The 13,832-nt window shown below is 39.6% G+C and overlaps 1 protein-coding gene across 1 annotated transcript; it reads right to left on the bottom strand.

The window, feature by feature from the left end:
* Positions 1-6,221: 6,221 nt before the first annotated feature.
* On the bottom strand, positions 6,222-13,627 carry LOC308101144 (uncharacterized protein). The gene is made up of 5 exons (XM_080450506.1): positions 13,496-13,627; positions 12,341-12,444; positions 10,615-10,727; positions 10,068-10,234; positions 6,222-7,816 (listed from the first exon to the last, which is right to left on the bottom strand). Exons 1-5 carry the CDS (start codon positions 13,605-13,607, stop codon positions 7,311-7,313), a joined length of 1,002 nt encoding a protein of 333 aa, XP_080306632.1. The 5' UTR covers positions 13,608-13,627; the 3' UTR covers positions 6,222-7,310.
* Between the last annotated feature and the right edge of the window lie 205 nt (positions 13,628-13,832).

Genomic DNA, 13,832 nt, shown 5'->3' with positions numbered 1-13,832 from the left:
TTTTGTTAAAAACATTAGTTTTGCTAAATTAGACCTGCTTGTTCCTCAACATAGTGTGAATGTGCGTGCAAAGTTTGATCGCAATCGGGCGGTGCGTTCATGATTTGTGGAATTTTATTCAAAACAAGACAATAATGCAAACTTTATATGTCAATCTTAGCCAATCAGGATGGAATATGAAAAATCAAACACATCCGTCTTGATCACATGACTATAGAGATCATGTGTACCGATTTGCGTGAAATTTGGATAAAATTGGAAGTTGTAGTATAAAATAATGTGTTTTACATAAGTCGGCCTACTTTATCCAAATAATAATATTAATAATAGGCTTAAATGATAAAATAGCCTAATAACAGCATTTTCCCAACCGGCCACAGTGGCCGGTGGTGTTTATAATTAACGGCCAATTAAATATTTTATCGGTCAATGGCCGCCGGTAAATACCGGCCATAGAGTTAAAAATAAGATACCGGCTAACGGAATCCCTGCTGTAGACATGGATGTAAAGAAGTGATCAAGACTCATCTGCTGAGTACACATCCTCGATCAATAGTGCCCCCCTTCAGGATGTGACAACATAAGGGATATGCTCACTGATACATATACATTTCATATATTTTCTTCATCATACATGATCATTGTAAGAATAGCAATACTTGCCCCATTTTCCTTTCAGGTCCTTACTTCTGCTATAACTCATCATTTTAGGGAAACCAGAATATTATATTAATAATTATAATATTATTTTCTCACTGGAACTTTGAACAGATCAAACTGGGTTTGGTTTAATTCTTGTCAACATTATGCAGTGTATCTCAATGTATTTCTATATCAATGTGTATTTTTTCAAGGATAAATTAGCTTAGACTGAATCAACAGACAATGTATTGTCAAATTATATTGACATTGCTTCTATGTATTGATGACTATCAGCATTGATTACAGATATACTACTACTACTACTACTGTTGTTGTTGTTGTTGTTGTTGTTGTTGTTGTTGTTGTTGTTGTTGTTGTTGTTGTTGTTGTTGTTGTTGTTGTTGTAGTACTACTACTACTACAATAATAATCATCATAATAATCTTAATTAATTACTTGTAAGCACAAATGAAAGTGTTTTCTACATCAATATTTATTTTTCCTATTTTTGGTGTGAATAATATTTTTTTAGTTTTTAATATCTATTTTTACATGTTGATGTCAACTAATGTCTTAGGAGTCATTCAACTGCAAATGAAAATATATTTTTATCATCTATGTATATATTGTGACTTACTGTAATTAATAAATAAGCTTTAACTGCAGCCAAAAATGCAGCCAAACATGTATCATTAGATGGTTAAAGGCCCCTGTAAGTAGTTGGGTTCATGTCGTGTCATGTATCGGTATGACCTTTTTACATTGTTTAACACCATACTAGACTTTGCCATGACCCTTTTACATTGTTTAACACCATACTAGACTTTGCCATGACCCTTTTACATTGTTTAACACCATACTAGACTTTGCCATGACCCTTTTACATTGTTTAACACCATACTAGACTTTGCCATGACCCTTTTACATTGTTTAACACCATACTAGACTTTGCCATGACCCTTTTACATTGTTTAACACCATACTAGACTTTGGTATGACCTTTTTTTGGGGGGGGCTTTTTATGCCTTTATTTAGAGAGGGATAGGGAAAGTAGGCTTACAGGAAATGGGGAGAGAGATGGGGGGTGACACCCAGGAAAAGTCGTCGGGAACGGGAGTCGAACCCGCGACACGCTGTCAGGCTGGCATTAGGATGCCTGGACCGTCACGCTACGGCCCAGGCCATGGTATGAACTTTTTAATTGTTTAAAATCATACTATACTATGGTATGACCTTTTTACATGGTTTAACATCAAACTATGTTATTACCTTTTTTACATGGTTTAGCATCATACAATAGTATGACATTTTTACATGGTTTAACATTTATTGTAAAAAAAAATATTGTATTTTAACTATTGACGTTAATTGGCGAGGTCATTTGCTGAGATCCCCAGAGCTATTGAGAGTGTACAAGGCCTCATCAAGGGCTTCCAGACAGGACGCCTTGGACAAACAACAGTGAAGGATGCACTAAGGAATGGACTGGTGGCCACTGAAGTGTTGATGTGGTTCTATATTGGAGAGTGCATTGGCAAAGGAGGCCTTATTGGCTACGATGTCTGAGTTTTGGACCGTTGATACTTTCTGCTGTACCCGACCATGAGGCTCCACTTCTCTTCCCCTCTCTCTCTCTGCGTTATTATTTCAAATATGCCAGTCCTTACCAGATGTGTGGATTAGATTTACATTGGGACAATTTAACCCCAAGAAAAAGAGAATCTAAAAAAGAAAAAAGAAATGAAAATAAGTGAAGAAATAGATTATAAAATACAATCATTAATGAATGGTCTTTGTGGTTCCCTAAATAATTGGTGCAACAAGTGCAATCTATAGAAGTGGGTGATCGGTGTTGTAAACACATACGAGGGGTCATGTTTAATATTGGGGTCAATGAACACCAATATTATTAAAGTAAAACATTTTAAACAAAACGAATAGTATATCTGAATTTCTGCCTATTTTATGGCATGACTCTGAGGTATATGTTTTATATTTCTTTATATTTCTTATGTTTTTATAAGATAAGACTTGTAATGGATGGAAGTGAAAGGCATTTGGCTCAGGCTGAGACCTTGCCCAAATATGGAGACGTAGATAGCCTACATCATAGATGTCTGACGTCATAGCCCGCCACGTGGGAGCCACATTCATTAACAAGACTCGTTGATTAACTATTGACGCTAATTGGTGAGGTCTGCATTTGTATATGACGTCGTAGATGCCATAGCAACAGGCCTATACGGCCTGACAAATAGGGAGTAACATAAACTGAAGGAAAAACCATTAGCATGTACAAAATATCTGACATCCCAGCAATTACTGGGTCGGGCTCAAACGGTGGTCCTAGCCTGGCTCAGCTCATGTCTGAACACAACCAGAATACTCAGGGAGCGGCGGGTGGCCAGGGTTTAGGCCTGGACTCATTGGGTGCTGCTCCTCTTTCCCTCTACCTTTCACCTGGAACGCTGGGGACTTTGAATATCTCCTCTGCATCTCCTCCAGTGCCTCCCCTCCTAGTTCCATTGAGTAACCTGTCACCACCAGGCAACACAAGAGGGACGGTATGTGACTCCATGGCCCCTCTCACTCCCGTTTTCAGGGGTCTCGGCCCTGTCCTTCGGAGCAGCCGGTCGGTGGAGGTTGGGGCAGGAGACAGGGTCATGAAGACCACTGATGGATGCCCGTCGCTCGCCGATCTAATCCAGCAACACTCAAAGCAAAGCCCCACTCTCTATAGTTCCATGCCCAGTCCCCATAGCAGCGTGACTCCTATAGTGTCACAGAATCCAGTGACACCGGTGCAAACGCTCTCACTGTCTCAGCTTGCCTCCCAGCATCAGAACAAGGATACACACATTCTCCCTCAATCACAGGTTACTGCAAGACCGACACATACACATACACACAGCACCGGGCCCCTACTAGGCCTAGACAGGCCCCTTCTGTCTCAGCTGGCCGTGCAGCATCATTCCAACCACCCTTCAGGTCCTTCTCAACCCCTAGCCACTCAAGCACCAGCTCAAGCACTGAAACACCAAGAAACTACACCGCCTGGCCTTTCGGATTCACTCTCTCTGTCTCGGTTGTCTTCTCAGCACCGAGTCAAAACGTCGGCCATCTCAAATGGGCCAGAATATTCCCTCAGCTCACTCCTTTCACCAGGGAACTTGGGTGGTAAAGCATCGATTGGCAGTTTACAATTGAACAGGGCCCAAGATAAGTCACCTCCCAAACCAGGGAGGGAGGGAGGCCTCTCCCTTTCACCCGGAACGTTGGGGACTTTGAACATTTCCTCGGCGTCGCTCGGCTCGGCTCCTCCAGCCCTTCCCCCTTCCCTCCCTGCGGTTTCATTTAGTAGCCTGTCGCTAAGCAACCCAAGAGTGACAGGATTGGACTCCACTCAGGCCCCTCCTCCTACACCTGTTTTCAGGGGTCTCGGCTCTGTCCTTCAGAGCAGCCAGTCAGTGGAAGTTAGGGCGGAAGCCGTGTTTGTGAAGACCACCCATCCCAATGGATGCCCGTCGCTTGCCGATCTAATGAACCGAAGCCCTGCTACCCTCTACGGTTCCATGCCCGGTCCCCATGGCAGCATGACTCCTATAGTATCACAGAATCCAATGACACCGGTGCACACCTTCTCACTGTCTCAGCTCGCCTCCCAGCATCAGAACGAGGACACACACATTCTCCCTCAATCACAGGGCACCGCAAGACCAGCACACACACACACTGCGTCCAGCTCAACCAGCACCGGACCCCTACTAGGCCTAGACAGGCCGCTTCTGTCTCAGCTGATGGCCCTGCAAGATCAATCCAACCACCCTTCAGGTCCTTCTCAAGCACTGAAACTTCAAGAGACCAGACCGTCTGGCCTTTCGGATTCACTCTCTTTGTCTCGGTTGTCTTCTCGGAACCAAGTAAAAACTTCAGCCATCTCAAAGGATTCAGAATATTCCCTCAGGTCACTCCTTTCACCGGGGAGCTCAGGTGGGGGTACAGTGAACAGGGCCCAAGATAAGGCACCTCCTCCTAAACCACTCTTGAACTCCACACCCACTAGGCCGGGCCAGAACATCGATCTGAGAGAACCCATGGCCCAGTCGGCAGGTGCGTTTCCTCATAACCGTGACAATGACCTCACCACCCCACCACGTGCCTCACCATCTGTATTCGCTGTGACCTTGTCGTTCCGTGCCCCCAGCCAGGAGAAGAAAGGCAGGGAGAGGATGATGAAGGCCTTCCTCCTGTACAGCCCACCAGGGAGCCGGATGCTGGTCAAGAACGAAGAGCAGAGCCAGACCCCTCTCCAGCCAATCACACCATTCCACTTTGATTCACCCTCGCCCGACGACATCGTACGAGCCAATCAGAAAGAGGCTTTCACCAGGCACAGCAACCAGTGACCAGCACCATGGTTCTAAATGGACCTTTACAGGTCTGCAACTCTGAGAGTGTACAAATGAGATACGTTGAAAAAGACATGCACAATAATGTCTCTCTTCTGTAGTGCAGGATATCAAAACACACATAAAAGATAAAAAGTCTGTACACTGATCACATCTGCACTGAGTTTATTAACAATTCATCAATATTTTGGTCGCAAGGACCTTCCTCAAGAACGTCATAGACTGGCCACATGAAGTCTGAGATCACATGGTAGCTACTTGTTTTCACATGTTCCATTTTGCTGAATTAAACCTGGCATTTGTTGCACCATGGCAGGAGAAATATGAAAATTTCTAAAAATGGAAAACAACCGTAACAGGAATGCCCACCTCACCCACTCTTTTGAAATAATGTGCAACTTTTGACAATACCTCATAAATGTATATTTAAAATTCTTAATCCATTAAGACCGGTAAGCATCCGTGTAATTTTTTTATTTCTTTGGCTATTCCAAAATAGCAGATCTATAAGCTCATAGTCTCGAGGACTATGAGCACCGAGTGCCAGTTCTGCTATATCTTCTGAAATTTTTTGAAAATGTGTGCAAATCTTTGAATATAGTGGTGCTCAAACCTTTCCTTTTCAAGGACCCCCAAAATTATGTTTTTGCCACGATTTGAGTTAAAAATGTTGTTTCAAAAAATGTTCAAGATTTTTCAAAAAAAATAGCAGATCTACAAGCTCAGTGCCACGCTATGAGCTTATATATCTGTTCTTTTTAAATAGCCGAATAAGTGTAAAAATAATGATTATAACTCAAATCTAAAATGACACAGATGCGTCCCTGGATTGAATGGGTTAACGGCTCTACATCACACCACAGATCCAACTGATATTATATGAAGATCTCTGTATCTGTCAGTCCTTGTATCTGTCAAACCTTTTGTTTCATACATGGAGATCGCTAATGTCATCAGTATACAGTATGCCCATGTATGGGCATGTCCCCTTTTATGCCCATACATGGAGATCGCTAATGTCATCAATATATGTCCATGTATGGGCATGTCCCCTTTTATGCCCATACATGGAGATCGACTCTTAATCACTACTGATGATCCAGGTTCAAAGAGAATGTTTTAAATATGTAAAGATTGGCCTCCTATTAACTTCAATAATTCAAGGCTTCATGGGGTGAGTAAAAAATAAGTAATATTTTATTCCTTTTAAAGTATTTCTATATCCATACTTTTAAGTCCAAACTGTCCAATGTCCAAAAAAGAAAAAAAATAAGTATCATTCAGTCACAACCTCTTGTTAATACTTGCCATTGGTTCAATATGTATAAAACACAGAGATAAATACAAAAATAGCCGATCTACAAGCTCCCCACATGTCGCCATGTGGCGCATGGTGAGCTTGTAGATTGGCTACTTGAGCGATTAAGTAGGGCATTCATTTACAAAATATATAATATATATATATACATTTGATAAATAAAAAGTACATAACATTTGTAGAGAGTAAGAAAGATTTGGTCTCTGATAACAGGGTTTCCATAGACCCCCACAGGGGTCCTTGAGGGAGTTCCAAGGGGGTCCCCAGCTAAATGAGTTAATAAAGCATTAAAATAATTTACAACCACTTTAAACTCTATAAACATCGGCTCTTTGAAAATAGAAGATCTACAAGCCTGTAGATCTGCTATTTAAGAATACAAATCTTGGAAAGCCGAACATTACAATGATCATAGAAGTTGTTATAAAATAAAATAAATAAAAACATTTACAGATGAATTGTAAAAGTTTACATTTACTAAAAAAGAAGGCCAATAAATATATATAAATAAATAAAGAGATGTAACAGACAACTGATAAATATTATTGCCTTCGCTTCAATATCTAGACCAGTGTTTCCCAAACAGTGGGTCGGGACCCATTTTTGGGTCGCGGACCCATTTTCAAGGGTTGTGAATAAATATTCTTTTTTTTCCCTTTATATATATATTGTTTTTATGTATGTGTTTACTGTAAGTCGCTCTGGATAAAGACCGTCTGCTAAATGCCTAAATAGATTACATAAATTAGAAAATAGAAAAACTTGTAAGAAGTAGTGAAAAAAGCCGAGCTTGTAGATCGGCTATTTTCACTAGTTTGGGTCCTGGGTACACATACATTTCTCTTTTGTGTCTCGAGCTAAAAACGTTTGGGAACCACTGATCTAGACCATGTCACTGTCACACTCCGGGAGGTTTGTTCTTTGCCCAAATGGCTCACCAGTTATTTCACAACAAAAGCTTTCTCTCCTGTGTGAGTCCTCATGTGTGTCTTCAGGTGTGCATTCAGACCAAAGCATTTGCCACAAACCATACAGCTAAAAGGCCTCTCACCAGTGTGAGTTATCATGTGCCTCTTCATCGTTTCGTTACGATTAAACCTCTTACCGCACACCGGACAACTGAAGGGTTTTTCCCCCGTGTGAGTCCCTATGTGTCTCTTCAAGACGGTTTTCCCGCCAAAGCATTTGCCGCAAATTGCACAACTGAAGGGTTTCTCCCCTGTGTGGGTCCTCATGTGCCTCTTCAAGTCACTTTTGCCGCCGTATCTTTTGTCACAAACTGTACAACTAAAGGGTTTTTCTGCCACGGCGGGACTCCTCATGAATGGAACTTGCTGTGAGAATTCCGGGCCTTGGGACGGCTTGTTGCTCAAACACCATCTTTGTCCTTCCGCATTTTGTGTCCTGTTGTCGTATGATTTTGTAGGGTCCAGTGCTGGGCTCCTTACTAAAAAAAAGAAGTAATATATTACTCTATTACTCTTTTCAAAAGTAATATACTTTACTTATAACTAACTCCCTGCTAATAGGAACTTATTATGTTACTTTTCTGTCACTTTGGTAAAATGTGTGCCCTGCCCTCATAATACTGACTTAGACTGGGATCAGTATGTGTGTGTGTGTGTGTGTGTGTGTGTGTGTGTGTGTGTGTGTGTGTGTGTGTGTGTGTGTGTGTGTGTGTGTGTGTGTGTGTGTGGCAGATACGGTGTGCACGATACGGTGTGCACAATCTAAAAGCTACCACGTGTCGCTGTAGATTGGCTATTTTTTTTCCTTCAAAATAGGGCACTCAGAGTTTAATTAACATGCCAGGTGTATCACTGGCAGCATTATTAAATTATATATTGTAATATATGGAACATACATTGAAACTGTAGGATACCAGGTAAACAATGAACCTAGCATCTAATAGCATGCTATCTAAATAACATTCTGTACATTTGAAACTATAGGATACTAGAAAAGATAAAGTACTCTATTAGAGGATCAACTCAAATGTTCTACTCCATCTGGGGACCCTTCTCTTTTCATCTTCCCTTTCATGGTCTGTGAAACTATAGGATACTACGAAATTCAGGAGTCGAATATAATTCGAATATGAACACAATTTGAATGTTGAAATTGCCAATGTTCTTTTTATTTGTTCCTCCATAAATGTACTCGTAAACAAATCTAATGATGACTCACTTCCTGACCTACCAATATGAAAACAAATGCCTTTATCGCGTCACGCATGAAGAACATAAAAGTTTTAGTGCATGCACACGTACTACACACGGGGACAAGCAATGCGTCTGTGTTGTGCACGCTCGGCCGCGCGCATGCACGCTCCCCCCCCTTTGCATGTTTGTATATATGTAGCTTGTATATCTGCTATTCTTGAATAGCCAAAGAAGTCTAAAATGACACAGATGTGTTCCTGGATTGAACGGGTTAGGAAACTTTCATAATTATGACAACAGCGAAATGTAATCTATGTAACATTGTTTACACTGTCGCTGTGGCTACAACGAAGACCTGTGGATATCGTGCCCATGCTATGTGTCAGTAGCCTGGTAAAGCCCCTCCCTCCGGAAAATCAATCAGATGGAAATGAGATTTTCCGGAGGGAGGGGCTTTACCAGGCTAATGTGTCAGCCCCTTCTTTGAAAACAAAGTCAGTTGCATTCTGTTTTTCAAGGCTTCCTCGTTTATGGAAAATTATATTTTTGCCCTTTGAAGGTGGATGGAGAGAGCCCGTTCTCGCTAGTAAACACAATGGATAGGGCTATTATTGTACAACTATAAATTATTTTACATAATAATATATTATATAAAATATTCGAATATATTCGAATATTTAAAAAAGCATCAAAATTCGAATGGGATTATGGAGGGAAACTGACAGCACTATTAGGATACCAGCTGGTAAACAATGAACCTAGAATTTGTCCAAATAAAATGCTATCTAAATAACATTGTAACCGTTTGGTCAAGAAAAACAAGCCTAAGTAACAGAAACATGAGAACAAATGACCAGAGGTCTGTCTGCATGGTCGTCATTAGGGTGGGAATTCTTTAGGATTTTAACGACTCCCTCTTAACAGTCAGATTCTGTAGGTCTGCAACTCTTGAGTGTACAAATGAAAACAAATGGACCCTTACGGGTCTGTTTTTATTTGTACACACTCTTATTGTTAGTTATGATGGTCGTTGAAATTAAAAAGTTTAACCCATTTAGACCAGGACAGCATCTGGCTGTCATTTTTTGATTTCTTTGGGCTATTTTTTGAAAAATCGTGAAAGTGTGTGCAAATCTTTGAATATATATATTTTCAAGTGAACATTTGTAACTCAAATCTTTGCTTCTGGGGGGTCCCTGGAACAAAATATTTTACAAATGTTCAAAAAATATATTCAAAGATTTGCACACATTTTCACAATTTTTCCAAATATTCAAAAATAGCACAGCACCGAGCTTGTAGATCTGCTATTTTTTATAGCCAAAGAAATCTTAAAACGACACAGACGCGTTCCCGGATTGATGGGTTAAGAACCACTGGTATTTTGTACAGCAGACGTGAACGGTCCACATAACTCTGACAGTGCGATTAAAAACCAGTTCCGGGGAAACCGATTCCGATTGTGATGGAACCGATTCCTCAATGTTGGGTCCGGTTCCCAACCCTAGTCGCCATTATTATGTAGGTCAGTCTTACCGGCAGTGTTTGGGTTAAAAGTGGACTGGGTTGTCCTGGGGACCTCAATGACTTCAGGGTCAGACTGACAACACAGCGGAGATGTTCCACAGTCCTCCTCCTCCTCCTCCTCATCAGCAACACTTTCCATGTACTGAGATGAGGTGCTGGCCACGGCCTCTGTCTCTCTGCTCTCCACACAGACAGACAGACAGACAGACAGACAGACAGACAGACAGACAGACAGACAGACAAGACAAGACAAGACAAGACAGACAAGACAGACAAGACAGACAGAGTTGAGGCACTGGTGACAGGTTCTGTCTCTCTGCTTTCAACAATCGAGAAGGTTTTTATTTATCACTAGTCATCAGGGTTACTATAGTTCACTATAACTAGAAAAACATTTTAGGTAACCGAAATAAAAATAGAAATGAGGCATTACAAAAACAAAATAATAACTAACTGTATATATATATATATATATATATATATATATATATATATATATATATATATATATATATATATATATATATATATATAAAACAAACTTAATGCAACATACCTTATGTGTATATATTTATGATTTCCAACATCATCATCATCATGTTTCACTGCTGGTGAGGTCATCGTCGGCCAATCAGCCTCCTCTGTTCCTTGCAGTAGTTCCTCGTCTTCCTGCAGTTGTCACCATCATCACATTTTACTGGACCATTCATTGTCACGCAAACAATTGCAATTGCAATTTAACTCTCTCAGTGCCACAAAACGAGTTATCCCGAGTTTTTTCTGAATGCCCTCAGTGCCAAGAACGAAAAATCCAGAGTTTTTTTCTTTTTTTTAAGAATGTTCAGAACCCAAGATATCGTGATCCGAAGATTTGCTGCTCCATTCACTTCTTGTTTAACTTACTACTGAAAAAGGCTGTATCTCGGCTCCTGAGCACTTTTTTTTTTACTTTAGAAAAAATAAAAAATTGCTGGCACAGTATGAACATATTTTTTTTATTTCATTGGCACTGAGAGAGTTAATTGTGCTTTTGGCATTGAACATTGGAACACAATATGAATTTAAAAAATGACATTTCTGTTTAGCTTTTAGGCTTTGTAAACAAACGTTGCACAACAGGGCAGATGTGACAAATTACTTAAATATACAAAGACATGTGACTGACATATTTAATGACTTTATAATTTGAAAAATTTAAAGAATATTTGAATATGTGTGAAAGATTTTCAACGTGGAAACGATTATGCAAAAATAATTGCGTTTATCTCAACGGGTCCTTGGGGGGTTCCAGGGGGTACCCAGCAAGATTTCTTTGGGCTATTCAAAAATAGCAGATCTACAAGCTCATAGCGCGGCACAGAGTGCCCGCTATGAGCTTGTAGATCTGCTATTTTTGAAAAATCGTGAAAATGTGTGCAAACCTTTGAATATATATATATTTTAAAGCTGACATTTGTAACTCAAATCTTTGCTTCTGGGGGTCCCTAGAACAAAGTATTTTCAGATGGGGGTCTGCGGCCAAATACATATCATTTTGGGGGTCCTTGGCATGAAAAAGTTTGGGAACCACAGTACTAGATGTCACATCTAGGATCTACACTTGCTTTTCAACCAAGTGTGTCCTCATTTTCCTTTTGGTGTTGTGTTAATATAGCATCACAATCACAGCACGTCACTTCGAGCTCGTACATCTGCTATTTTTTAAATGTTCATATTTGTATAAGGAACCGGACCGTTAAGGTAGGGTAAGTGTGATGTTTTTTGTTAAAAGGTTAAAGCACTATTTTCTGAAAGTAATCATTGCTACGTTTGTTCAATAACAGGAGTCTCCCCGTCTCTCAAGCTCTTCAATAAACAGAAAATACATTTTCAGGTGGGTTGCAAAATTTCAGCCATTCAGGAGAGAGTACCCATTTATCAGCTTCATTTTTATAGCGTTCCAGTTACAATTTTGTCTGCTCATTTCTTTGTGTCAACATTTCCAATTTCACTTGCTTAATCTTGTGTAAGTTCTCTAGACCTGAAAATGCCTTTTCTGTTTAATAAAGAGCTGGAGAGACATGGAGACTCCTGTTACCGAACAAACACTCTATAGCAATGATTACTATCAGAATATAGAGCTATTTAACACTGTTACTGAACAAACACTCTATCGCAATGATTACTATCACAATATTTATAGAGCTATGTAACACTTATTTTAACCAAAGAAAATCACTTACCCTCCCTTTAAGAGGGAACCGTTAAAAGGTTCAGAATCTTTTATATTCAAAGGTTCCTACCTGTTCTTCTTTGATGAGTGGAGGGTCTGGTTCCTCATGGAGCAGACTGGAGCTTCTGTGCTGATCTTCAGAAGAAATCTGATCTTCACACACTGGGAAAAAGTCTAGAAGAATAGAAAATTACATTTATTAACATTTATTAATAACTGAAGGTGTTTTTATTGTGATGTTTCTCTTCCTGGATGTTATCCAACTGTATAGGCTACTTCTAATGCCCTGGATCTGTATCTGTAACTGCTGTGCTGTCTATGTCCATCCATCATTAGGCCCGTCATAATTATTACATAATCGTCTAACCGCAATTATTTTGCATAATCGTCCTAATCGTTTCCATGTTGAAAGATTTTCATACATTTTCAAATATAAAAAAGCAGAAATAGCTGATCTACAAGTTTAAAACTAATCACAAAGTGACGCAGTGTAAGCTTGTAGATCAACTATTTCAACCTTGTTTTTAAGTGGAAAATTATTAAATATGTCAGTAATTTCTTTGTATATTTAAGCTATTTGTCATATATGTCCAGTGCAATTTTTGATTACGAAGCCTAAAAGGCAAACAGAAATAGATTTTGTATTCATGTTCCAAAAATTATCAATGCCCAAAACACAATTAAATCATTAATCGCAATTATTTGTATGACAATTGAATAATCGTCAACTTAAATGTTGTAATCATGACAACCCTATCCATTATTTACATAAGGCTAGTTCCTACCCAGGAGTATTAAGATTGTATAAAAAGTTTGAAAGTATTTTATGAAGCAACTGTTAACTACAGGAATGTAAGTAAAATTTTATTCTTAGCCTTAAATAGGTATACTTTGCACCTTCTGTACGCTGTCAATGGAGGGTATTGATACATTGATGCAGATAGCATCTATAAAGAGGTTATAGTGGGACAACTTATTCTTATCCATGTGACTGACATATTACAACATAGATGCAGATAGCGTCTGTGATCTAACATGATATAAAATAACATAACATAATATAATATAATGTACCTTACCAGGGTGTTGCTGGTATAGTTCCATACGCTTTAGGGTTAACAGTTTATAAATAAATACTAATAATATAATGTATTAAACATTCTAACATTCAAATATGTAATATAAAGTATTATAAATAATAATAATATAATGTAATGTACCGTACCAGGGTGTTGGTGGTATAGTTCCAGGGTTCTGATGAAGAAAGTGAAGATATCCTCCGCTGCGGCGCTCAGTCTCTCATTGACGAACAACCGCAACGTCTCCACGTCACACATTTTACTCTGGATACAAAGGGTGCGTTCGGATATTGCACACCGGAGCGCACTCGCCTATTAGTTTGTATTGGCCAGTGCGCTCAGTGCTGTATTTCCGAACGCACCCAAAGTAACAAATGAATAAAGTAACAAAGTATAGTATCGGCTTGTTGCTTTTTCACCAGATCACAGAAGCAGTGTGTTCTGAAGCTGGGCCATAAAAAAAAACGTTGAGCTGTGTTATTA

The sequence above is a fragment of the Gymnoscopelus braueri genome (genome assembly GCF_963280865.1).
Source record: "Gymnoscopelus braueri genome assembly, chromosome: 14".
In the NCBI taxonomy this organism is placed as follows: Eukaryota; Metazoa; Chordata; class Actinopteri; order Myctophiformes; family Myctophidae; genus Gymnoscopelus; species Gymnoscopelus braueri.
This window is presented reverse-complemented; position numbering and strand designations above follow the sequence as displayed.